The 25,268-nt window shown below is 48.3% G+C and overlaps 1 protein-coding gene across 1 annotated transcript in view; it reads right to left on the reverse strand.

Annotated features, from left to right (window-relative positions):
* Positions 1–877: 877 nt before the first annotated feature.
* The window catches only part of LOC141094340 (uncharacterized), a 48,124-nt gene continuing 23,733 nt past the window's right edge, over positions 878–25,268 (reverse strand). The window contains exons 2-7 of the mRNA XM_073580177.1: positions 12,171–12,320; positions 11,862–12,041; positions 11,656–11,779; positions 11,479–11,576; positions 11,190–11,280; positions 878–3,760 (exon numbers count right to left, since the gene is read on the reverse strand). Coding sequence (XP_073436278.1) covers positions 3,684–3,760; positions 11,190–11,280; positions 11,479–11,576; positions 11,656–11,779; positions 11,862–12,041; positions 12,171–12,320 — 720 coding nt within the window. The 3' untranslated portion in view covers positions 878–3,683. The remainder of the gene's footprint in view (positions 3,761–11,189; positions 11,281–11,478; positions 11,577–11,655; positions 11,780–11,861; positions 12,042–12,170; positions 12,321–25,268) is intronic.

Genomic DNA, 25,268 nt, shown 5'->3' on the forward strand with positions numbered 1-25,268 from the left:
AATCTCCGTGTATATTTCCGGAGTCCGACAAAGACACTCTCAGCCTCAGTTTGGATTAGACAAGAATATAAAAAGTAGAAAAAGGGTAATGTATTCTAAGCATACACCAGTATACACTGTTGAGGTATTTTTAAAATCTTCATATATATTTCAGTCTCAGTAAGACAGCCCAGACTCTCCGCAAGAGGAAACGAGATGGATAAAAGTACAGACGGAAAGTGGAGTGATTGCAGAAATTTTGGAATTACTAATCACAGGAAAAATTCCCGGGAAAATTCTCAGAGGCAACGCTGACCCTCAATTACTTTGTGGAGACAGCAAAAACAGTTCTTTGAGAAGAAAGGGTTGCTGTATCGCAGTACCGTGGATCCCATTACCGTTACTCATCTCCATCAAATTGTGATCACAGGGAGAGATGTAGACATGGTCCTCACTGCCAAAAGACAGAAGCCACAGGCCGTAGGCGATTCTATTGGATTGGCATGAGAGGACACATTTAAAAATGTGGGCAGGAATATCACACGTCTGTGAGTAGGAAAACTGTGAAAGCTGATGATAAACTACCACTGCATCTCATTGCGAGTCGACGTCCATAACAAATGGAAGCCACTGATCATCTGAAGATAGAGCCCAACAGGACAGGTGTGACGGACTCAGCTCCTGCTGAGCCCATCTTTTGAGTGGACCCTCTGGGTCATGGCACCCACCCACCGAGGGCGAGCTTACCTTGTGAGAATCCACCCCCTATACAGGGAGTGTCAGGGGCAAGACCAAGGGGGTGAGCCACCACGACTGCTGGGACCAGACGGCCAGCTCAGGGGACACTAGACGAGTGTCTGTCGACAAGGACGAGCAGGAAGCAAGACGAGACAAGACGTAGGTGCAAGGTAACTTCATTAGAATAACTCAGGATCACATACAGTGTAAACAAGCAAAACGTGCAAGGTGCGCGCGTGGGCACTCCAAGGTCCATAGCATGGTACATGCCAGGTGGCACGCCTAGGTACAGGTAACGGCACGATGGCATCGGACTCCGGACTGCTGGCAACGATCGACATCATCAAGGCATCAGGCTGCGGACGTCAGGCCGCAGTCATCCAGCTCATGATCTCCGGCAGCGATCGGCAGGTTCCGGGCATCCGGCAGGCAAACCAGGTTCCAGGCAAGGAGGCACGACAGATATCCGGGCATGGTGCGTGTTAGGGAACACGCCGAGGTCCGAGGCTAGGTGCGTGTGTAGGGAACACGCCAGGGTTCAAGGCTAGGTGCGTGTGTAGGGGACACGCCAGGTTCAAAGGGAGGTGCGTGTGTAGGAGACAAGCCAGGGTTCACAAACGAGACAGGGTGCGTGTGTGGAGACACGCCAAGGCACAAGGTACGAGACAGAGTGCGTGTGTAGAGACACGCCAAGGCACAAGACAGAGTCCTGAGCATGCAAAGGGCACGCCAGGGTCATGCGAGGCAGAGTCCTGCGCGTGCAGAGAGGCACGCCAGGAACAGGGTTCAAGGACCAGGCAAGACAGGGATCAGAGCAGAGCAAAGTTAACAAAGAGTTGTGCAAGAGTAGCATGAAAAGGCACAGTGCGAGAACCAGCGTGAGTGCAAGGGAGCACGGAGACCACGGCTGGGAGCGCCGGGAGGTGGTACTGACGATGGTAGTTGCAGGCAGGCACGACTAGAGGCAGCACCGCCGCAGGGCCACGCAGTCAGACCACTATAGCACTGGACGGGGCACAGCTGAGGCACACAGGCGAGCACGGCCAGAGGCGGCACGGCTGAAGCACACCAGGCAGGCACAGACGACCAGGCACGTGCACGGAGCCACAAGGCAGGGCTAGGCAATGACACAGGACAGAGACACGTACAGACAGTACGGCAAAGCCTAGTGCGAAAAGTGCAAGGGCGCACGAAACATCAGGGACAATACAAAGAACAAGGCAGAGACCTGTGCATGCTGAGAGCATGCCAGGGACAGTCTAGCAGCGGAGCGTAGGCAGAAGCCCAGAGCCAGGCCAAGGAAGGACCTTGGGACTAGACAGAGCGAGGCCTGCACGTGTAGAGACACGCCAGGGACAGAGTACACAGGCAAGGCGGAGTCCTGCGCGTGCAGAGAGGCACGCCAGGGACAGGCGAGGTAGAGTCCTGCGCATGCAGAGGGGCACACCAGGGACAGGCGAGGAAGAGTCCTGCGCGTGCAGAGGGGCATGCCAGGGACAGGCGAGGAAGAGTCCTGCGCGTGCAGAGGGGCACGCCAGGGACAGGCGAGGCAGAGTCCTGCGCGTGCAGAGAGGCACGCCAGGAACAGGGTTCAAGGACCAGGCAAGACAGGGATCAGAGCAGAGCAAAGTTAACAAAGAGTTGTGCAAGAGTAGCATGAAAAGGCACAGTGCGAGAACCAGCGTGAGTGCAAGGGAGCACGGAGACCACGGCTGGGAGCGCCGGGAGGTGGTACTGACGATGGTAGTTGCAGGCAGGCACGACTAGAGGCAGCACCGCCGCAGGGCCACGCAGCCAGACCACTATAGCACTGGACGGGGCACAGCTGAGGCACACAGGCGAGCACGGCCAGAGGCGGCACGGCTGAAGCACACCAGGCAGGCACAGACGACCAGGCACGTGCACGGAGCCACAAGGCAGGGCTAGGCAATGACACAGGACAGAGACACGTACAGACAGTACGGCAAAGCCTAGTGCGAAAAGTGCAAGGGCGCACGAAACATCAGGGACAATACAAAGAACAAGGCAGAGACCTGTGCATGCTGAGAGCATGCCAGGGACAGTCTAGCAGCGGAGCGTAGGCAGAAGCCCAGAGCCAGGCCAAGGAAGGACCTTGGGACTAGACAGAGCGAGGCCTGCACGTGTAGAGACACGCCAGGGACAGAGTACACAGGCAAGGCGGAGTCCTGCGCGTGCAGAGAGGCACGCCAGGGACAGGCGAGGTAGAGTCCTGCGCATGCAGAGGGGCACACCAGGGACAGGCGAGGAAGAGTCCTGCGCGTGCAGAGGGGCATGCCAGGGACAGGCGAGGAAGAGTCCTGCGCGTGCAGAGGGGCACGCCAGGGACAGGCGAGGCAGAGTCCTGCGCGTGCAGAGAGGCACGCCAGAGATAGAGGCAGGGTACCTGAAGCCACAAAGCAGAGCAAGACAAGACACAAGGACAGAAACAGAGCAAACAAGAACTACAAGGCAAAACAGAGCAGGGACAGAAAATGGCACGAGAGACAAACACTAGACAAGACAAGAGACGGAATACGAGCACGGAGCGTGTGCAGAGATGCACGACAGAGCAGAGTGCAACGGCACAGAATAGAGGGAGCGCCCCCACAGACCAAGCAGCCATGCAGGGACACCACACAATACTCAGGCCCAGAGCATAGGAAGGGGTGGCCTGATATAGGGCATAGCCCCTCCTCTTCCAGGTCAGGACCAGGGGAGCACTTCCGGGTTCAGAGCCACAGGATAACAGCACAGTCACATGATCAGAGTTCCAGACATGACGAGACGACTGCAGATCCAGTGCTGAAACCTAGACAGGTCACATGATCAGAGTTCTAGACATGACGAGATGATTGCCGAACCAGACAGTGCAGGATCCTTAGGAAACGTCACATGATCAGCGTTTCAGACATGATGAGATGATTACTGAACCAGACAGTGCAGGATCTTTAGGAAACGTCACATGATCAGCGGTCCAGACATGACGAGATGATTGCAGAACCAGACAGTGCAGGATCCAGGCAGGGACACATGATCAGGGACTCTAGACAAGACGAGAAGATCACAGAAGGCAGAGCAGAAACGCAGGCATCCTGCAGCTCAGACATGAGGTGAGTGTGCACACTGTTCTAGCAAACATGCAGGACAGCAGACAAGATATGCACATGCACATCGCTCCAGGAGTTCTTGAGACAAAACAGACATGGCAGACATGACAAACATGGCGGACATGACAACAGGGCATAGCTACGTCTTAACCATCATCTATCAGTTTAAAAATTTGTAGTGGCAGTCCCAGTGAAGGATTTAACAGCCCAGACTACACAGCGGTGGAGCAGGGAGAGGTAAGTATTGCAAGTGCTGGGGCCCTGAGCAAGCAGGGGGGCCCACTCGTGGGCGGCGGTACTGGCACAGGGCCCTTCATAGTACGCCGGTGTGTCTGATGGCGGGGGTGCACCCCCACCATCAGAGACACTTGATTGTACTCTGCGGGACCCTGTGCCAGTGCCGTCGCCCAAGAGTGGGCCCATCCACCTGTCCAGGGCAACGGCACTCGCACGGGTGCATGCGCCAGGTGGTGACTCCGGGCCTGGGGGGGAGGCAGCCCAGTTAGAGAGGTTGAAAAAATGGCATATGTTGATGTTGGACATTCAACAGCTGCAAATGGAGGAATTGTAGAAGTCAGAGGAAGAGGAGGATAAAAGCGAGCCATTTTTCTGGCAACCTATGTGTCATCAGGGGAAGGTGGGACAAAATCCTTTGAAACCCATGCATGGTTCATTTTAATGAAGGTTAGATCATCAACATTTTGGGTCGACAGACGGGTCCTTTTTTCTGTCAGGATTGATCCAGCAGCACTGAAGACTCTTTCGGATAGCACACTAGCAGCAGGGCAAGCAAGCTCCTGTAAGGCATATTGTGCCAATTCAGGCCAGGTGTCCAGTTTACAGGCCCAATAGTCAAAGAGGAATGACCTGTGAGGGAGAACATCGATATGGGAGAAGTAGTTTGTAACCATAGTTGACAACTTCTGTCTCCTCTCACTTTCAATCGATGCAGTATTACCAGTCGTGTGAGCGGTACTTGAAAAATCAGTACACAACATGGTCATGAAACCTGTGTCTCCAATGCCACTTCAGATGTGTGCACCATGAACACCTCTTCCATGTTGCCCCCTACGGCTCGTGGGTGAACCATCACCGCTGCTGTGTGCTGGGAATGCCTCAACCAACCGGTTTACCAGAGTTGCTTGTTTGTTAGCCAATATTAGGTCAAGGTTCTCCTGTGGCATGATGTTTTGGAATTTGCCTTTATAGCGTGGATCCAGGATGCTGGCCAACCAGTAGTCGTCATCGTTCATCATTTTGGCAATGCGGGGGTCCCTTTTTAGGATCTGCAAGGCATAATCACACATGTGGGCCAATGTTCCAGGTGTCAATGATGCACTGCGAGTGCTGGGTGGAGGAGCACTTTCTGGCAAATCCACATCCCTCCAGTCACGCACAAACCCTGTACCTGACCTTGCCACGCCAACATTTTCTCTTGCCCCCTGAGAAGCATCCTCCTCCCCTAAATAATCAGCCCCATCATCCTCCTCCTCTTCTTCCTTCACCTCGTCCAGGAGAGTTCCCTAAGCAGATATTGGCTGACTGTCATCAAGGCTTCCCTCCTCCTCTTCCTCCTCGGCTGCAGATGCCTGCTCCTTAATGTGCGTCAAAGTTTGCATGAGCAGAAGCATAAGTGGGATGCTCATGCTTATGATGGCGTTGTCTGCGCTTACCAGCCGTGTGCATTCCTCAAAACACTGAAGGACTTTACAGAGGTCTTTCAGCTTCGACCACTGCACACCTGACAACTCCATGTCTGCCCTCAAACTGCCTGCCCGTGTATCCTCCCACAATTGCATTACAGCCTGCCTCTGTTCGCACAGCCTCTCAACCATGTGCAGGGTGGAGTTCCACCTTGTTGCAACGTCGATAATTAGGCGGTGCTTGGGAAGGTGGAGCAATTGCTACAGCTTCTGCATACGACTGGAGTGTACGGGGGACCGGCGGATGTGCGAGGGGTGTTAACTCCGGATAATTATTGAGGAAGCACTGCACCACCAGGTTCAAGGTGTGAGCCAAGCAAGGTATGTGTCTTGAGTTTTGAAAGGGCTATGGCTGCCACAAAATTCCGGCCGTTATCACTAACTACCTTGCCTGGCTCAAGATGCAGACTGCCCAGCCATGACTCAGTTTGTCGCTGCAAGTAGTCGGCCAGTACCTCCGCGTTGTGTCTGTTGTCACCCAAACACATCATCTTCAACACAGCCTGCTGATGCTTACCACTAGCTGTTCGATAGTGGGACACCTCGTGTGCAACACTGGCAACTGCGAATCGAGTGCTCGTGCGACTGCACTCTGTGGACAAGCTTTCGCTTCTGGAGGAGGAGGAGGGTCCAATGCCTACAGCCAACTGTTTCCTATTCCATGGGCTAGGCAGCAATGTCCCACCGCCACTGTCTCCTGTGGACCCTGCATCCACCACATTAACCCAGTGCACAGTGATGGACACGTAACGGCCTTGGCAATGCCTACTGGACCATGCATCTGTTGTGAGGTGAACCTTTCCACTCACTGATTGCTTGAGTGCATGGACAATGCGGTCTTTCACATGCAGGTGGAGGGCTGGGATGGCTTTTCGAGAAAAGAAGTGCCAACTGGGTAGGTCATAGCGTGGTACTGCGTAGGCCATGAGCTCGCGGAAAGCTGGTGGTTCTGCGTAGCATAGGGATGCTAGATTTCCTAGGACCACTTCTACACACTATGGGCATGACAGATTCACCACTGACAGGGCGAGGGTTCTCTTGCTCCACTGCTGGTGTGGCATCTGCTGCCTGCACTTGCTGATTTTCAGGGTGGTCTTGAGTCACTTCTTCTTGCACTACCAGTTGGGGAAAAGTCAAAACTGGCACTACTATAGCCTGATTAACTCTAGACCAATTTGCAGGGAATTTACCAAGTACAGTGCTGACTTTCTCTTCTTCCTCTATGGGCTGAAGGTTATTTTGCTCTTCTATCCTTTCCTTTAGTTGGTCAGGGCACAGTTTCAGATGATCCCTCGACACTGCTGATGAGGTTTCGCCTCCATCCTTACTGATAAGGCACACTTTGGTGTTGTCAAAGTTTGATGGTAGGACGGTGTAAGGTTCAGCCTCCCATTGGTCATCTAATTTGTGCAACCTCCTTTTTCTTTTTAGGACCTGTTCTCCTGGCGACAAGGGAATTGCAGGTGCATGTTGATTGTAGTTCTTTTCCTGCTTTTGTCTTGTCTGAGCTAGACTCTTTTTTATGCACTCTTGCACTTTACGGTATTGCTGCTGCCGCTCTGTGTCCCAGTCAGCATCTGGTGATGTCACCTCAGGTGTCAGGACTCCCATATCCAAATCAATAGGCAACTTGCCAGGCCTCATTCTCATTAAGTAGGCTGGAGTGCAGTTGGTGGAATTCACAGGAATGTGATTGTAGAGGTCTACCAGATCTGGCAACTTCTCTGGCCATAGATTCCTCTCTTCCAAAGGCAAGGTCTTCAGTAGATCGATCACCACTTGATTCATCTTTTCACATATGCCATTGGTCTGTGGATGATACGGTGCTGTTCTGATCTTCTTGCAATCATACAAGTTACAGAATTCCTGGAACACTTTTGCTTCAAAGGCTGGGCTTTGAGCTGTAAGCACTCTCTCAGGGTAACCACGTGGTCGGCAAAATTGCTGTTCAAATCCTCTGACTGCTGTCCTGGCTGTTTGATCCTTGACAGGCAAGACTACCAGGAAACCTTGAGTAGTGCTTAATGATGGTAAGAGCATAAACATAGCCCGAATGGCTTGGGACCAGCTTCACATGGTCTAGGGCCACCAACTCAAGTGGCTGTTTGGTTATTATTGGCTGCAAGGGAGCTCGCTGGTTGTTACGGTCCTTCCAGCGCATGCTACATTGTCCACACTCCTGGCATCAATTTTCAATGGCCTTCCTCATACCAGCCCAGTAGAATCTCTTCCGGAGCAAGGCCTCCAACTTCTTCCATCCAAAGTGTCCTGCTCCATTGTGGTATGCTTCCAAGACCATTGATGCCTCCCTCTTTGGGACTACCACCTGCCAGACCAGCTCGTGAGTGCGGGCATTGATACTCCTCCGACACAGCTTTCCCTCATAGAGGAACAGCCTGCCTCCAATGACGGAAGGTAGGTATCCTTCCGCACTGTATTCCTCCGCCACTTAAAAAAAAAAAGTCCCTAGTCTCACTTTATGCCATTGCTGCGTGGGAAATTCCCACGCAGCAATGGCATAAAGTGAGACTAGGGACTTTTTTTTTTAAGTGGCGGAGGAATACAGTGCGGAAGGATACCTACCTTCCGTCATTGGATTCCTGCAGCCCGTAGAGAGCGGCAGCATCAGCTGATGCTGCAGTTCTCTACCCAAGATCGTCGTGGGACACACTCGTGGACTGCTTCGGATCATGGGTGAGTATTTTTGTGGTTTGTTATGTTAATATTTATTCCGTAAAAGACAATGGCTTCGGGGAACAATGTGACAAGTATTGGTAAGTATGTTACTCTATGTTATATGTACTGTATGTCTATGTATGTATTGTATGAATGTATTGTATGTAGCATGCATGTAGTATGTATGTAGTATGTATGAAGCATGTAGTATGTATGTAGCATGCATGTAGTATATATGTAGTATGTATGTAGTATATATGTAGCATGTAGTATGTATGTAGTATGTATGTAGCATGTAGTATGTATGTAGCATGCATGTAGTATATATGTAGTATGTATGTAGTATGTATGTAGTATATATGTAGCATGTAGTATGTATGTAGCATGCATGTAGTATGTATGTAGCATGCATGTAGTATGTATGTAGTATATATGTAGCATGTAGTATGTATGTAGCATGCATGTAGTATGTAGCATGTATGTAGTATGCATGTAGTATATATGTAGTATGTATGTAGTATGTATGTAGCATGTATGTAGCATGCATGTAGTATGTATGTAGCATGCATGTAGTATGTATGTAGCATGCATGTAGTATGTATGTAGTATGTATGTAGCATGCATGTAGTATGTATGTAGCATGCATGTAGTATGTATGTAGCATGCATGTAGTATGTATGTAGCATGCATGTAGTATGTAGCATGTATGTAGCATGCATGTAGTATGTATGTAGTATGTATGTAGCATGCATGTAGTATGTATGTAGCATGCATGCAGTATGTATGTAGCATGCATGTAGTATATATGTAGTATGTATGTAGCATGTAGTATGTATGATGCATATATGTAGTATGTAGTATGTATGTAGCATGTAGTATGTATGATGCATGTATGTAGTATGTATGTAGCATGCATGTAGTATGTATGTAGCATGCATGTAGTATGTATGTAGTATGTATGTAGCATGTAGTATGTATGTAGTATGTATGTAGTTTTTTTTTTTTTTTTAAACATTTAACACATTAGCCGGATGATGGGACTACTACTGTCCCATCATTGGCTAATGTGTCAATCACTGTCATGGTAGCAGGCATCGCCAGATGGGACTTGTAGTCCCATCGGACGATGCTTGCACAGACCCCCGGACATCAGCACAGCCCCCCGGCAGGCCGGCACAGCCCCCCAGGAGGCCGGTACAGACCCCCACAGGGTGCACAGACCACCGGCAGGCCGGCACAGCCCCCCGGCAGGCCGGTACAGACCCCGGGCAGTCCACACAGCCCCCCGGCAGGCCGGCACAGCCCCCGGCAGGCCGGCAGAGACCCCCGGAAGGCCCGAAATAACGGCACATCATGATGCGCACACACCGCGCATCATGATGACGTCATTTCGGCTGTCAAATCAATCAACTTTGAACTTCCGATTCCGATGCCGATGCCCGATATTGAAAAAATATCGGATGTCGGTATCGGAATTCCGATACAGCAAGTATCGGCCGATACCCGATACTTGCGGTATCGGAATGCTCAACACTAGTCGCCACACCTTCTGCACTCACTACATGACCGAGGTACTGCACCTTGGGCTTCAGGAGGAGGCATTTGGAGAGCTTCACTTTGAGGCCAAAGTTGGACAAGGCTTCAAACACCTTAGCCAGGTGCTCCAAATGGTCTTCATAAGTCTTGGAGAAAATAATGACGTCATCAAGATACAACAGAACTATATCGAAGTTCTTGTGTCCAAGACAGCACTCCATTAAATGTTGAAACATTCCTGGGGCTGTGCAGAGCCAAACAGCATGTAGTTAAACTCACAGAGACCCATTGGTGTAGTAAACGCTGTTTTCTCTTTGTCTGCCTCTGCAATGGGAACCTGCCAATACCCACTAGTGAGATCTAAGGTGGAAAAATAGTTAGTAGTTTTAAGTGCAGCTGACTCTTCAATTCTGGGTAATGCAGGTGCCATGTGTTTCAGGATGAAGATAAGAGGACCATATTTACCAAGATATTAAGTACAGAATTGACCACATTTTTGCTTCAGTCTTTTTTTCCCCCTAATTTCCTCCTCTAAAACATAGGTCCGTCTAATAGTCTGAAAAATACAGTGGATATATTGGAAAACCCATTTAAATGGATTATGCAAAGTAATCCCCTATCCTGAGACCTATGTAGTCGCTGGGGTACGACCACTGGGACCTCCATGATCCCGAGAACCGGCGATCTAAAAAAGAGGTCGATCATGCGCACTGAGGTGGCATTCACACATGGCACTTCAAATAACTCCTTTAAGATGAGTGTTGAAGGGCAGGACAAAGTATAACAAAATCCACTGATCGGGTGTGGGGGGAGTGTTATAGTATGTGGGCTGGTGGGGTTTGTGTGGCAGGGCTGCTTTTTTATCCCAGTACGGCTCTGAAAGTCAAGATAAAGGGAAACTGCTGCTATTGTACAGAAATTCACACTTGGCCTCACTGCACATTTAATGTTGTCAATCATAAAAGCAACTTTTGGCCAGAAAGACTGGACCTGGTCTTGAAGGGACCATATGAGCACATTCAGCAGCACAGAAGGGAGAGAAGGTAGATTCATCCAATAAGATACCAGGATTCTAGGAAGCCAACAGCATCATTACCCTCCGATTTCTGATACAGACCCATCATAATACTTTTCTTCAAGTGATTTTCTAATTTATCAGAACATTCTATGTACGCTGTCATTTGGCTTTGTAGTTTACAGACATGGGCAGGTAACGGTGAGCATCTTCTAATCCCAGGGGGTAGATGGATCCTCCAGGTGATAAGTTCTATAGAAAAGGGCTTTCAATACCCAAAGTCATTTGAACAGTTTTGGGTGAGGGATAATGTTGTGGTCTAGAGGCAAAATGGTGATCATGGTAATACGGCCGGACTACACCAACAATAAAGAGGCCACAGCCGGTGACTGAGAAAAATCTGTGACTTCTCTGCATTTAGTTGTTACTACTCACCTGGGTAGTCATATGTGGGAATCTCCTCTTTACACCGCTCATCACCCCTCACATATGTCTTTGTAGAATTAATATGGGTCAGATCTTCACTCTGAAACAAATATTATAAAAGTCACAGACAGATGGAGAAGTCACATCTATGATCAGCTCTAATCCTGCCATCTCCACCGCTCTCATTACACAAGTAGAAAACATATAATACTGGTGGATAAAACAAGACTGAGCACAAGATCTTCACAGCCGTCTACACATCATAGGGGAGATCTCATGACACCTTCTCTCCATCTACCTGATGATCCTGAGGACCATTGGGATCTTCTTGTTTACAGTTCTGTGGAAATAGAGGACGGGGACATCTCTGTGGTGTTGTCCTTCTACTGATTAGAACTGGAGGAAACACATACAGGGACTGAATTCATTCTTTTCATATAGATATAGGCCGAGTATGTTTAGTCCTGACTATTACCTGGTGATGTGAGGGGCTGGGGAACCTCCATTATGACGTTCTTGTACAGATCTCTGTGTCCTTCTAAATACTCCCACTCCTCCATGGAGAAATAGACAGCGACATCCTGACATCTTATAGGAACCTGACACATACAATGATAACGTCATCCCCCGATCCCTTCATAGCGTTATTGTGTAATGTCCCAGCATTCCCAGCAGTGTCACCTCTCCAGTCAGCAGCTCAATCATCTTGTAGGTGAGTTCTAGGATCTTCTGGTCATTGATGTTCTCATGTATAAGGGAGTGAGGTGGAGGTCCCGTGATTGGGCTCAGGGTTCTTCTGGATCCCTCAGACACAGGGTCCTGACAGCGCTCACTAGAGGTCTTCTTCACTACTGTGTAATCCTGGTTATGGAGAGACACATTAATAAATCTCACTACAGACATTTCCAGAGTCCTCACCTCTCCAGTTCTGTCCATCTGTTATTCCCATAGATAAGAATGATGTAATGTGATGTCATCAGAATCCCTCACCTCTCCAGTAAGCCGGAAGAGGATCTCTAGGGTGAGGTGTAATATTTTCTCTGCCATCTTTTCTCTGTCCATATCTATCTTTGATGGGTAAATCAGGAAAATTCTCTTTTGTAGAAGGTCTTCACTGAGAGGATCCGATATTGTAGAGATCTGAATGAGAAGAAGATGAGCCGATGTAACATCATAAAAAAATGTGTAATACAATTACTGGGGATAATAAGGGAAACATAGGAGGAAATTATTTTTCACTAGTTTATTTTCTTCTTTACATATACTAATAAAACATTTTAGGCCACAGACAACAAGCAGTTTCTCCCTCGGAGTCGGCAGCTGAATACGTTTCTCATAGACTCATCTTCCATAACGCTAATTCTCGTCTCATTTACCGACACTGGAATCGGCATTAGCAATACTGCAGGAGATATTCATTACACGTGACATGAGGAATAACTACTTCATGATGAGGACGACATCTTCATCTTCTACTACGGCTCTAGAAACATATTTGTCCAGAGTCCGTCACTGACTCCATCACCACCGGCCGTCTATATGAAGGTTTCCCGTCTTCACCGGACTGTAATCTTCAATCATGTTAGATCTCAGCTCTGATTCACACACAGAAGTTTGAGGCTTTTATAAAAGCTTTTATGTAAGAACATCAAGACAGAAGTTATTTGCTGCCAATGTCTCCATGTAATCTTCCATATATTACATGGAAAACACCAAAAAAAAGTGTGAAAATATTCCTAAAATAATTATAGTGAAGTGTTGAGGCACCAAATAGAAAGTTTTTACCCAGTATATGAACACATTCAACCAATGTTACAACCTCCACTATATTAAATCTTCAGGGTGACTATTTATAATCAAGACAAGGGAATGAAGAAAATCAGCACTCACCCCTTTTGGAAGATACTTCAGTTCTTTTTAATTTATTTAATTCAGGACAATGACAAAAAGTTCAACAGTGCTAACAGTGTCGCGGCAGGTGCAGTGATTTCCAAAAAAAAAAAAAAAAAAGATATGACGAACAGACTTTTTGGACTTAATTTGCACTTCGACTGGTCCGTGTTCCACTGGTCTAAGAATATGGACCAGTAGAAGGACTGAAGTATCTTCTAGAAGTGGTGAGTGCTGACTTTGTCCATTCCGTTATCTTGATTACAAAAATAAAATTGAGGATGGTGGTACTCTGGGAACATTATACAGTGTGTCGGGTGTTATGATTGGGTCACCGAGGAGGAGAGCAAGACCAAGCTAAGCCACAGAAAACCAGAGAGGTTAGTAACTAAGCAGATTGCAGACCCCTGATCCTATCCACACAACTAGCAGTAGCCGTGGAGCGTACCTACGATGATCCTAGATGCCTCGACACAGCCGGAGAACTAAATAAGCCTAAAGCAAGAAAGGGGAAATCTAAACTGCCCCAGAGCAGACCCTAAAGGAATAGATAGCCCCCAAACATATATTGTTGGTGAGACAAGATGAAAACACAAACGCAGGTAGGAAAATAGACTGAGCAAACGATGGGGCCCACACTAACTAGACAGGACAGGAAAGGAAAGACACTGTCTGAAATCACACAAAAAACCCTGCAAAAAATGTCCAACACGTCTGATAGAAAAATACTGAAGTCGCACGATTTCGCCCACTATATCAGCACTCTGGTATATTCTGAAAGCAGAGCAAAAGGAGGCCAATCTAATAAGGGACAAAAACAAACTGGTACAAGTAGTAACATATGGATGGAGATTCAGCACAGCCCCAGCTGGAGGTGGCTGACCACACAAAACTGAAACAGACAAAACCAGATCAAATGTGAACAATAGCAAAAGAACACTTAGCTGAGCATGCAGGGACTGTGCTGGAAACTAAGACCTCAGGAGGCAGGAAAAAAATCACCAGTGGGATAGAGGGAGTCATATTATGATTGGGTCACCGAGGAGAAAAGCAAAACCAAGCTAAGCCACAGAAAACCAGAGAGGTTGGTAACTAAGCGGATTGCAGACCCCTGATCCTATCCACACAACTAGCAGTAGCTGTGGAGCGTACATACGATGATCCTAGATGCCTCGACACAGCCGAAGAACTAAATAAGCCTAAAGCAAGAAAGGGGAAATCTAAACTGTCCCAGAGCAGGCCCCAAAGGAATAGATAACCCCCAAAACATATATTGTCGGTGAGACAAGATGAAAACACAAACGCAGGTAGGAAAATAGACTGAGCAAATGATGGGGCCCACACTAACTAGACAGGACAGGAAAGGAAAGACTTTTTCTGCAATCACGCAAAAAAACCTGCAAAAAATGCCCAACACGTCTGATAGAAAAATACTGAAGTCACTAGACTTCGCCCACTATATCAGCACTCTGGTATATTCTGAAAGCAGAGCAAAAAGAGGCCAATCTTATAAGGGACAAAACCAAACTGGCACAAGCAGTAACATAAGGATGGAAATTTAGCACAGCCCCAGCCGGAGCCGGCTGACCACACAAAACTGAAATAGATAAAACCAGATCAAATGAGAACAATAGCAAAAGAACACTTAGCTGAGCATGCAGGGACTGAGCTGGAAACTAAGACCTCAGGAGGCAGGAAAAAATCAACAGCAGGGATTGAGGGAGTCGGCTGTGTTAAATTCAGTCAGAAACTCCAGATCTCCAGTCATCCTCCTCATTATCAGGTGGCAGGCCTCTGTTAATTAGATCACCTCCACTACCTCCAGTAACGACCAGAGGGAGCCCGGAAAGAGAACTCGCGACCCCTCTGTCAATATAACCAGCTCCACTACCTTCACTAGTAACCAGAGGTAGGCCAGAAAGCGAATTCACAACAGTTGGGGATGAAAAAGGTGCTCCGTACTATGAGAGTAATAAATGTGTCGTAATCCAGACCGGGTTTTGAATCCTGTCTTCCCCTCTCCTGGTCCGGTCATGTTAGGGGTTAACTTTTCTCTGCCTCGTTCTGGTGTCAGGTCTGCTATTTCTCTGCGCTGCATCCTGCAGACAGTGTCAGTTATATTTTCTGCCTATGGCGTGAGTAGCTAAGGCCTCTTTCACACATCAGTTTTTGCCTTCAGTCACAATCCATCTTTTTTTGAAAAAAACGGATCCACTGAATGATGCCACTGTATCTGTTTTTTTTCCCAGAGACTTGTATTGGGGATGGATTGCAACGAATGGCTCATCCTGCAGGCAGTGTCAGTTATATTTTCTGCCTACGGCATGAGTATCGGACTCTGGTGATACCCTGATTTGTTCTGCTGTGTTTAGCTGACTTTGCTCAAGTCTGTTCCTTCCTCTCTTCCCGCCCCGACTCAGTGTTTCCCTTAGTGTTTGGATTTCCCTGTGCTTGACTTTGCTTTGGCTAAGACCTGATCCTGCCTCTTGCTTCTTGTACTTCTGCTTCTGACCAGTACTAACCTTTTGGCGCTCCTCAGACTCTGTGTTTGGTATTCCCCCTGGTACTTCGCTTCTCTCTGGAATTGACCCGGCTTGTTTGACTATTCTGCTGCCACCTGGTGGTAGCATCACTGCAGGGCTGCTGATCTGCTCTGAGCAGAATTGCAGTCTTCCCTCCACTTTGCTGCCATCTAGTGGAGTTTGCATTTACCTGCAGAGCTGCAGCATGACATTATAACTGACCATAGACAGTTTTTTTTTCTTTGTTCCTCTTTATGGATCCACTTCATACTCTGGCGGATCAGATGTCTAATCTGACTCAAATGATGTAGAACTTGTCTTTGGAACATAGAGCCCTGGCCACTTCCCATAATCAACTCCAGAGGGAAATTTCTGAGACAGAAAAGCCTTTTCAGGGTTCTACTACACAATCAGCCGGTAAGCACTCAGAGCCCAAAGATGTCTTGCTACACTCTCCTGAACCTACGGTCAGAAACTTTCTCCAGGGAAAAGGAGAAGTTCCATACATTCAGGGAGAGTTGTAGGCTGCTTTTCTCCCTTAGACCCCAATCCTCTGATCATGTGAGTCAACGGGTGGGGATAATCATTTTGTTACTCCGGGAGGGTCCTCAAACTTGGGTTCTTTCTTTACCTGCTACTGCCCTAGAATGTGTGTCTGTGGATAGGTTCTTTGACACTTTAGGACTGATTTTTGCCGAACCGGACTGGGTCAGGGTGGCAGAGGACACAGTCATGGGTCTCACCCAGGGTAAAATCATTGCTGAATGGTATTGCTCAGAGTTTAGACGGTGGTCCACCGATGTGACCTGGAATGACTCTGTGCTAAAATGTCACTTCAGGAGTGGTCTGTTGGATCATCTTAAGGATTCTCTGGCTCTCCATCCTCCACCCAGTTCTTTGGAGGAGGCCATGACTCAGGCCACTCATATAGATCGGAGATTGCGGAAGAGAGGAGTGATCCAGCGAGAGGTTTCAGTATACCCTGTTAAGTCCGAGGTGATGCCATTTATGGAACCTATGGAGGTTGGGGCCATTAACTTCAAGGAGAAGGAGAGGAAGCAGTGATGCGAAAGGTGTCTATGCTTCTGTTGTCGAAACCCGGGACATTGGAAGAAGGACTGCTCCTCTTGCCCACCGACTAACAAGCTGCCGAGTCTGGGTGATTTTTGAGGAGGTCACCCGGATTCTCAGGTACCTTTTTCCACAATTCAAAAGATTTTGTTGGAGGTGGAACTGTGTTGTGGGGATTGTTACACACCCACTTCAGCGTTCATGGACTGTGGGATCTTGCCCCTATGATTGTACTATTAATCTCATTCCAGGTGCTAAATTGCCCAATGCCTGTCTGTACAATCTTTCCGGCCCAGAACGTACCGCTATAAAAAAGTATGTCTCAGAAAGTTTACATGAAGGTCACATCCATCCCTCTGGCTCTCCTGTGGCTGCTGGATTCTTTTTTGTAAAAAAAAAAAAAAAAAAAGATGGTGGTTTACGTCCTTGCCTCGATTTTCAAGAACTAAATAAAATTACGGTGAAAAATACCTACCCCCCTCCCATTATCCCTGATCTTTACAACCAATAATCTGGGGCTAAGTGGTATTCCAAGTTGGACCTCAGGGGAGCGTATAATCTTAGCAGTATTCGGTAGGGGGATGAGTGGAAAATAGCATTCCTCATCTCTGAGGGTTTGTTTGAAAATGTGGTCATGCCCTTTGGTCTCATGAATGCGCCAGCAGTTTTTCAGAATTTAATTAATGATGTATTTTCTGACTTCATTGGATGCTTTATGGTGGTATATTTAGATGACATTCCTGTATTTTCATCTGACAAAGAATCTCCCATGGGTCAGCTACGTACAGTTCTTCAGAGATTATGGGAGAACTCTCAGTTCTCTAAACCTGAAAAGTGATAATTTTTTGTCCAACAGCTGTCCTTTCTTGGGTTCATCCTGTCTGCCAAGGGGTTTTGTATGGACCCTGCAAAGGTACAGGCCATTGTTGATTGGGTGCAACCCAGAGACCTTAAAGGTCTTCAGGGTTTCTTGGGTTTTGCCAATTACTATTTCAAATTAGAGTTGAGAGAAACGGGTCGGTCACATTCAAAAATTGCCGACTTTCGCCAAAGTCGGGTTTCGCCAAGCGAAACCTGACCATAGCGTGAAGATGACCATGAGGTCGTCGACCCGAGCGCCAAAATTGCGTTTCCCATAATGCTTTCAGTGCCTTTTCTCTGCCAATGAGCAAGGACGCACACTGTGGGCAGTGCGATGACATGGGCAGCGGCCACCACCATCTTAGAGAAGGGCATTCAAGTGATTGGCTTGCTTTGTGTGGCACCACAGTGGCTATAAAGAGCCCTGACCACCGACTGCCATTTTACTTCTGCCGATCTCAGCATAGGGAGAGGTTGCTGCCGCTGTTTCTGAATAGGGAGCGTGTTTGGGAGGAAGTAAAAAAATCTGTGCTTCTGCTGATAGCGAATGTCACTGTACAGTTAGTGTGCAGTGACAGGGGGGATTTTTTTGTGTGCAGCAGCGCTGGTGGCTATTAGGCTGCATTATAAGGCTACCTGATAGCCTGCTCTGTAGACTGCTTTTTTCAAAGCACTCCTACTTTTCTTATTTTTTTCTGCACAGTTACCAAGCGTTCATTTTTTCACACACCGTATAGAGGTGTACGCTTCTCACACACTACCGTGTACCAGCTGGTATCATGGACAAATACATGCTGTGTGTGACTCCGTAAACATATAGATGGAGATTTAATTTTTTCCATACATACACCGTATAGAGCTGTCCGCTTCTCAAACAGTATCGTATATCTGCTGTTTGGATTGCGGTCAAATCTATACAGAGACAGCGTGTGTGTGTGAGACTCCGTAAAAAAAAGACATTTAAATTTTTCCATATATACACCATATAGAGCTGTCCGCCTCTCAAACAGTATCATATATCTGCTGTTTGGATGTGGTCAAATCTATACAGAGACAGCGTGTGTGTGTGAGACTCCGTAAAAAAATTGACGGAGATTTAAATTTTTCCATACATACACCGTATAGAGCTATCCGTTTCTCAAACAGTATCATACAGTATATCTGCTGTTTGGATTACCATCAAGTCTATACAGAGACAGCGTGCGTGTGTGAGACTCCGTAAAAAAATTGACGGAGATTTAAATTTTTCCATACATACACCGTATAGAGCTGTCCGTTTCTCAAACAGTATTGTATAGCTGCTGTTTGGATTACGGTCAAATACATACAGAGGCAAAGTGTGTGTGAGTCCGTAGAAACATACGGACATTTCCATACTTCCATACACCGTATAGAGCTGTACGCTTCTCAAACAGTATCGTATAGCTGCTGTTAGGATTACGGTCAAATACATACAGAGACAAAGTGTGTGTGTGAGTCCGTATATACATATACGGACATTTCCATTTTTCCATACAGCATATAGAGCTGTCCGCTTCTCAAACAGTATCATATAGCTGCTGTTTGGATTACGGTCAAATACATACAGAGACAAAGTGTGTGTGTGTGTGAGTCCATAAAAATGTATATGGACATTTCCATACACCGTATAGAGCTGTCCGCTTCTCAAACAGTACCGTATATCTGCTGTTTGGATTATGGTCAAATACATAGAGACAAAGTGTGTGTGTGAGTCCGTAAATACATATACGGACATTTCCATTTTTCCATACACCGTATAGAGCTGTCCACTTCTGTTACAGTACCGTATATATGTGCGGGTTGGATCATGGTCAAATACATTCTGGGAGAGCGTCTGTGACTAAGGAAAAATATATGGAGTTTTACATTTTTCCCTACACCTTTTACAGCTGTATGCTCCTCATACAGTACCATATAGCTGCTGGGATTTTTGGTACATTTTCCCAAACATGAGGAAGTATGGTGGAAGAGTCCACGGACGTGGGCGGAGGGAGGCAGCTGGTACTGATGGTGGTGATGCATCTGCTGGTTATGCCAAAAGCCCCATAGCAGCTAAGGCAGGAGGTGTTGAGCCTGCATCATCATCTGGCTCAAGAAGGCCTGGAAGGTTCCCTTTGCTGGGAGTAGGTAAACCGCTTTTAAAGCCGGAGCATCAGGGACAGGTTTTGACTTACATTGCGGAAACAGCCTCCAGTTCTATCGCCTCCTCTTCTGAAGTTTCAAAAACTGCAAGCATTGAGTCGTTAGTGCAGGCTTCTGGTCAGGAACAACACCTTTCCTTGTGCCCTTCAACCCCAACAAAAGTGAAAGATGTGGCAGGCCACACTTCAGATTACTCCATGGAGCCCTTTTCACATACCATGCCCGAGTTACCAAGTCAAATCTTGAATTCCCCAGTCCAAGATGAATCTGACATGGAGTGCACTGATGCACAGCCACTGCTAAATGATTCTGCTGGAACATTGACCAAGAGCACTACATTGCGCTCCCAGTCTACTGAGCCAGAATCTGACCCTGATGAAACTCAGGTGCCCCTTCCCGCATACTATACCACCATGAAATTGAAGAGGAGGTGGTGGATGACCCAGTTGTTGACCCGGATTGGCATCCAGTGGGGGAAGAGGGTGCCGCTGGCAATAACTCAGAAGAGTAGGAGGATCCGCAGCAGGTATCGACATCGCAGCTGGTGTTATCTGGCAGGCCCTTAGCAGTCCAAAAACGTGTTAAAAAACAAAAAAAAGAGTTGCAGGACAGCTTGGCCAGATGGTCAAATTAGCACAGCGTGCAAGCCCTGAAAAGTTATACCATAGTAGGAACATTTGCTGACTCAGCCTCCAGCTCTATCGCCTCCTCTTCTGGAGTTTTAAAAAATAAAAGCACTGAGTCATCATTGGAGGCTCATGGTCATGAATCACACCTTTCCTTTTGTCCTTCACCCCAACCAAAATTGAAGGATGCGGCAGGCCACACTACAGATTACTCCATGGAGCTGTTTTCACATACCATGCCTGGGTTATCAAGTCAAATCCTGAATTCCGCAGTCCAACATGAATTAGAGATGGAGTGCACTGATGCACAGCCATTGCTAGATTATTCTGCTGGTACATTCACCCACAGCACTGTACTGAGCCAGAATCTATCCCTGATGAAACTCAGGTGCCCTTTCCCGCATACTATACCACCTTACACGGTGACACAGAGGAAGGTGCAGATGAAAGTGCCGGTTCCTGAGCAGGGGGGTCCTACTCGTGGGCGACGGCACTGGAACAGGGCCCCTCATAGTATGCAAAAGTGTCTCTACCGGTGGGAGGGCCCACTCGCCGTCAGACACACCGGCGTACTATGAGGGGCCCTGTGCCAGTGCCGTTGCCCACGAGTGGGCCCACCCTGCTTGCTCAGGGCACTTGCAATACTTACCTCTCCCTGCTCCACCACCGTGACGTCTTCCGCGTTTCCTGACAGTGATATTCAGGTCAGAGAGCGCAATTACATCACCTCTGTACGCCCTCTGCCTAAACAGTCCAAGTGCAGAGAGATGGAAGTTGGTGACGCTGAGGAGTCCAGAGTAGAGCAGTGCCCAGCGAGGAGAGGTATTTAATTTTTTTAAAGGTTGGGAGCTATTTTTGGGGAGCACTATACACTGGAGAATGATATATGGGGCCCATCATACACTGGAGCATCATCCATGAGGCCCATCATATACTGGAGCATTCCAAATGGGGGACAGCAGACACTGGAGCAGCAATTGCGGGGCCCATTACACACTGGAGCATTAGAAATGGGGCCCATTATATATGGAGCATTATTTGGGCCCATAAGACACTGGAGCATCATCCATGGGGCCCATCATATACTGGAGAATTTTAAATGGGGCTGATTATATATGGAACATTATTTGGGCCCATCATACACTGGAGCATCATCCATGAGGTCCATCATATACTGGAGCATTCCAAATGGGGGACAGCAGACACTGGAGCAGCAATTACGGGGCCCATTACACACTGGAGCATTAGAAATGGGGCCCATTATATATGGAGCATTATTTGGGCCCATAAGACACTGGAGCATCAACCATGGGCCCCATCATATACTAGAGCATTCTAAATGGCGCAGATCAGACACTGGAGCAGCATATATGGGGCCCATTATACACTGGAGCATTATACATGGGGCCCATTACATATGGAGCATTATTTGGGCCCATAAGACACTGGAGAATCATCCATGGGGACCATCATATACTGTAGCATTATGTGGAGCTCATCATATACTGTATGGAACATTTTATGGGACTAATTATTCTGTATGGAAAAATATATGGGGCTCATTATCCTGTACGGCGCACTATGTGGTGGCCATAATACTGTATGGAGTAATATACTGTCTGTTTTTTCAGCTATTGTACAATTTAAAATAGATATCAGTCATGTCATGTACAAAGTGAAGTATTTTTCATTGTACTATACCTATATTTCTGTGCTGTATCGGAGCATCATGAATTGTGGTATGTGTTAAAGGGGCGCACTGACACTCTTTGGCACGGGGCACACGAAAACCTGGAGCCAGCCTTACCCCCCTCCACAACTTTAGCCAAATAACCCCTAGTATTCAAAGCGTAACTGTTATTATAAAGTGTGACGAGCATCAGCTTACGCGGAGTCGTTTTCCTTTTTAGAGTGGACCCTCTGGGCCTTTTAGAGTGGACCCTCTGGGCCGGGGCACCCACCCACCTATGGCGAGCTGACCTAGTGAGAATCCACCCCCTATACAGGCAGTGTCAGGGGCAAGACCAAGGGGGTGAGCCACCACAGCAGCTGGACCAGACGGCCGGCTCAGGAAGACACTATTCAGTGTCTGGCAACAGGACGGACAGGATACGAAACACAAAGCAAAGTCACAGGGTTTCTTCTGCAAAACGTGGTTACACACTTTATTCAGGTGCAAGGCATAAACAGGGAATCAGGTGCAGGGCACAAATGGTGAAACACGTCAAGGTGCGTGCAAGGACACGCCAAATGTTCCAGACATAACACGTGCAGAAAACATACCAGGGTCCAGGGCAGGGTACGTGTTAGGGTTCACACCAGAGTTCCTAGGAAGGATGCGTGCTAGGACACGCTAGAGTCCAAGACAAGGTGCGTGCTCGGAGACACGCCAGAGTCCAAGGCAGAGTGCGTGCAAGGAGACAAGCCAAGGTCCAAGACATGATACGTGCAAGATGATAGGCAAAGGCATGCTGGCATCGGACTCCGGACATCTGGCAGCAATCGACATGATCAGGGCATCAGGCTGCGGACATCAGCTCTGGACATCAGGCCGCAGTCATCAGGCTTACGATCTCTGGCAGCGATCGGCAGGTTCCGGTCATCCGGCAGGCAAACCAGGGTTCCATGCAAGGAGACAAAACAAGTTAGCAATACGATGCGTGTTAAGGAACACGCCAAGGTCAGACTCAAGGACGGAGGCCTGCGCGTGCAGAGGGACACGCCAGGATCAGGCAAGACAGAGTCCTGCGCTTGCAGAGGCACACCAGGGTCCAGCGAGGCAGAGTCCTGCACGTGCAGAGAGGCACGCCAGGGTCAGGCGAGGCAGAGTCCTGCGCGTGCAGAGAGGCACGCCAGGGTCAGGCGAGGCAGAGTCCTGCATGTGCAGAGAGGCACGCCAGGGTCAGGCGAGGCAGAGTCCTGCACGTGCAGAGAGGCACGCCAGGGTCAGGCGAGGCAGTCCTGCGTGTGCAGAGAGGCACGCCAGGGTCAGGGTTCAAGGACAGGGTTAGGACCTGTGCGTGCAAGAGGGCACATGACAAGACCTGCACGTACTTTTATAGCACGGGGAGGTATGCCAAGGAGCAGGCGAGGGCCTGCACGTGCATAGAGCGCGAACAGCACAGTGCAGAAACAGCGTGAGGTGCAAGGGGGCACAGAGAGCACGGCTGGGGCACTGGCTAGCTGATCGTGCTGCGAGACTGACAGACGGGCAAGACTCCAGCGAACCCGGCTGAGGCACGGCAGGTGACACAGCTGTCACTGACCGACAAGCACGGCTGAGGTACAAGCAGGTGGGCACGGCTATGGCGGGTACAGCTGAGGCACAAACAGGAGGCTTGGAAGGCCAGGCGCATGCAAAGAGCACACGAAGCAACAAGGCAAGGCGAGACGAGAAACAAGACAGAGCTTAGGCAGAGTACGGAACCAGGAACAGAAGCATAGGCAGAAACACGGAATCTGGTCAGAGCAAGAACAAAGCTAGCAGCGGAGCGTAGGCCAAAGCCCAGAGCCGGGCCAAGGCAGAGCCTTGGGACTAGCCTATAAACGTGCAAGAGAGCACAATAGGAAAGAGTCTAGCAGCGGAGCATAGGCCGAAGCCCAGAGCCGGGCCAAGGCAGAGCCTTGGGACTAGACATGGAAATGAGCACCAAAAATAGGAGAGGAGGAATGGTGCGTGTGCCAGAGAGCACTACAGAGCACCATAGGAGAGAGCGAGGCAAAGCAAGCAAAGACAGAGACCATAGGGAGAAACAAGGCAGAGCAAGGCAAGGTACGGAACTAGGAACTGAAGCTAGACTCAAGCACAGAGCGGAATCAGAGCAAGGAAGGACTACAAGGCAAAGCAGAGCAGAGACAAAACATGGCACGAAGGACAAACACTAGACAAGGCACGAATCAAGAGACGGAGTACAAGCACGGAGCGTGTGCAGAGACGCATGACAGAGCAAAGTGCAGGGGCACAGAATAGAGGGAGCGACCCAGCAGACCAAGCAGCCATGCAGGGAAGCAACACTATACTCAGGCCCTGAGCATAGGGAGGGGCGGTCTGATATAGGGCATTAGCACCTCCAGTTCCGGGTCAGGACCAAGGGAGAACTTCCAGTTCAGATTCTCCAGGATCACAGAGAGCAGTCACATGACCAGGGATTCCAGACATGCAGAGAAGATTGCCGAACCAGACAATGCTGGAACTTAGGAAAGGTTACATGATCAGGGGTTTCAGACATGCAGAGATGATCACAGAAGGCAAAGCAGAAACGCAGGCATCTTGCAGCGCAACAGTCATGAGGTGAGTGTGCACACTGCTCTAGGGAGCATGCAGGATAGCAGACATGAGATGCGCATGCACACCGCTCCAGGGGTCATGAGGCATAACAGACATGGCGGACATACCAGACATAGCGAGCATGACATAAAGTCAATGAAGGTTGCCAAACTTAAGTAATAAGAATTGATGTAGAGATGAGCGACTTTGCCTTTTTTCAGGTCGAGTCGGGTTTCATGAAACCCGACTTTCGCAAAAGTCGGGTCGAACGAAATTGGCTGATTTTTGTAAAAAGTCGAAGGCCGACTGAAACATGAAACCCAATGCAAGTCAATGGGGAAGCAAAGTCGGCAGGGAGTGGAGGACAGGAAACACACCTACAGTGCCGTTTTGAATGCCAAAAACATCAATTCTTATTACTGAAGCATTTCAACCTTAATTTACTTCATAATACTAGTTACGCACTGAAAAATGGGGGTTATTTGGCTAAATTTGTGGGGGGGTAGGACTGACTCCAGGTTTTCATGTGCCCTGGGCCAAAGAGCGCCCCTTTAACACATAGCACAACTCATGATGCTCCGATACGGCAGAGAAATAGCGGTATAGTACTATGAAAAATACTTCACTTTTTACATCTCATGACTGATATCCATTTTAAATTCTCCAATAGCTCCAAAAACAGACAGTA

The sequence above is a fragment of the Dendrobates tinctorius genome, unplaced genomic scaffold, assembly GCF_039654945.1.
Source record: "Dendrobates tinctorius isolate UK_male_01 unplaced genomic scaffold, ASM3965494v1 ptg000063l, whole genome shotgun sequence".
NCBI classification, from domain to species: Eukaryota; Metazoa; Chordata; class Amphibia; order Anura; family Dendrobatidae; genus Dendrobates; species Dendrobates tinctorius.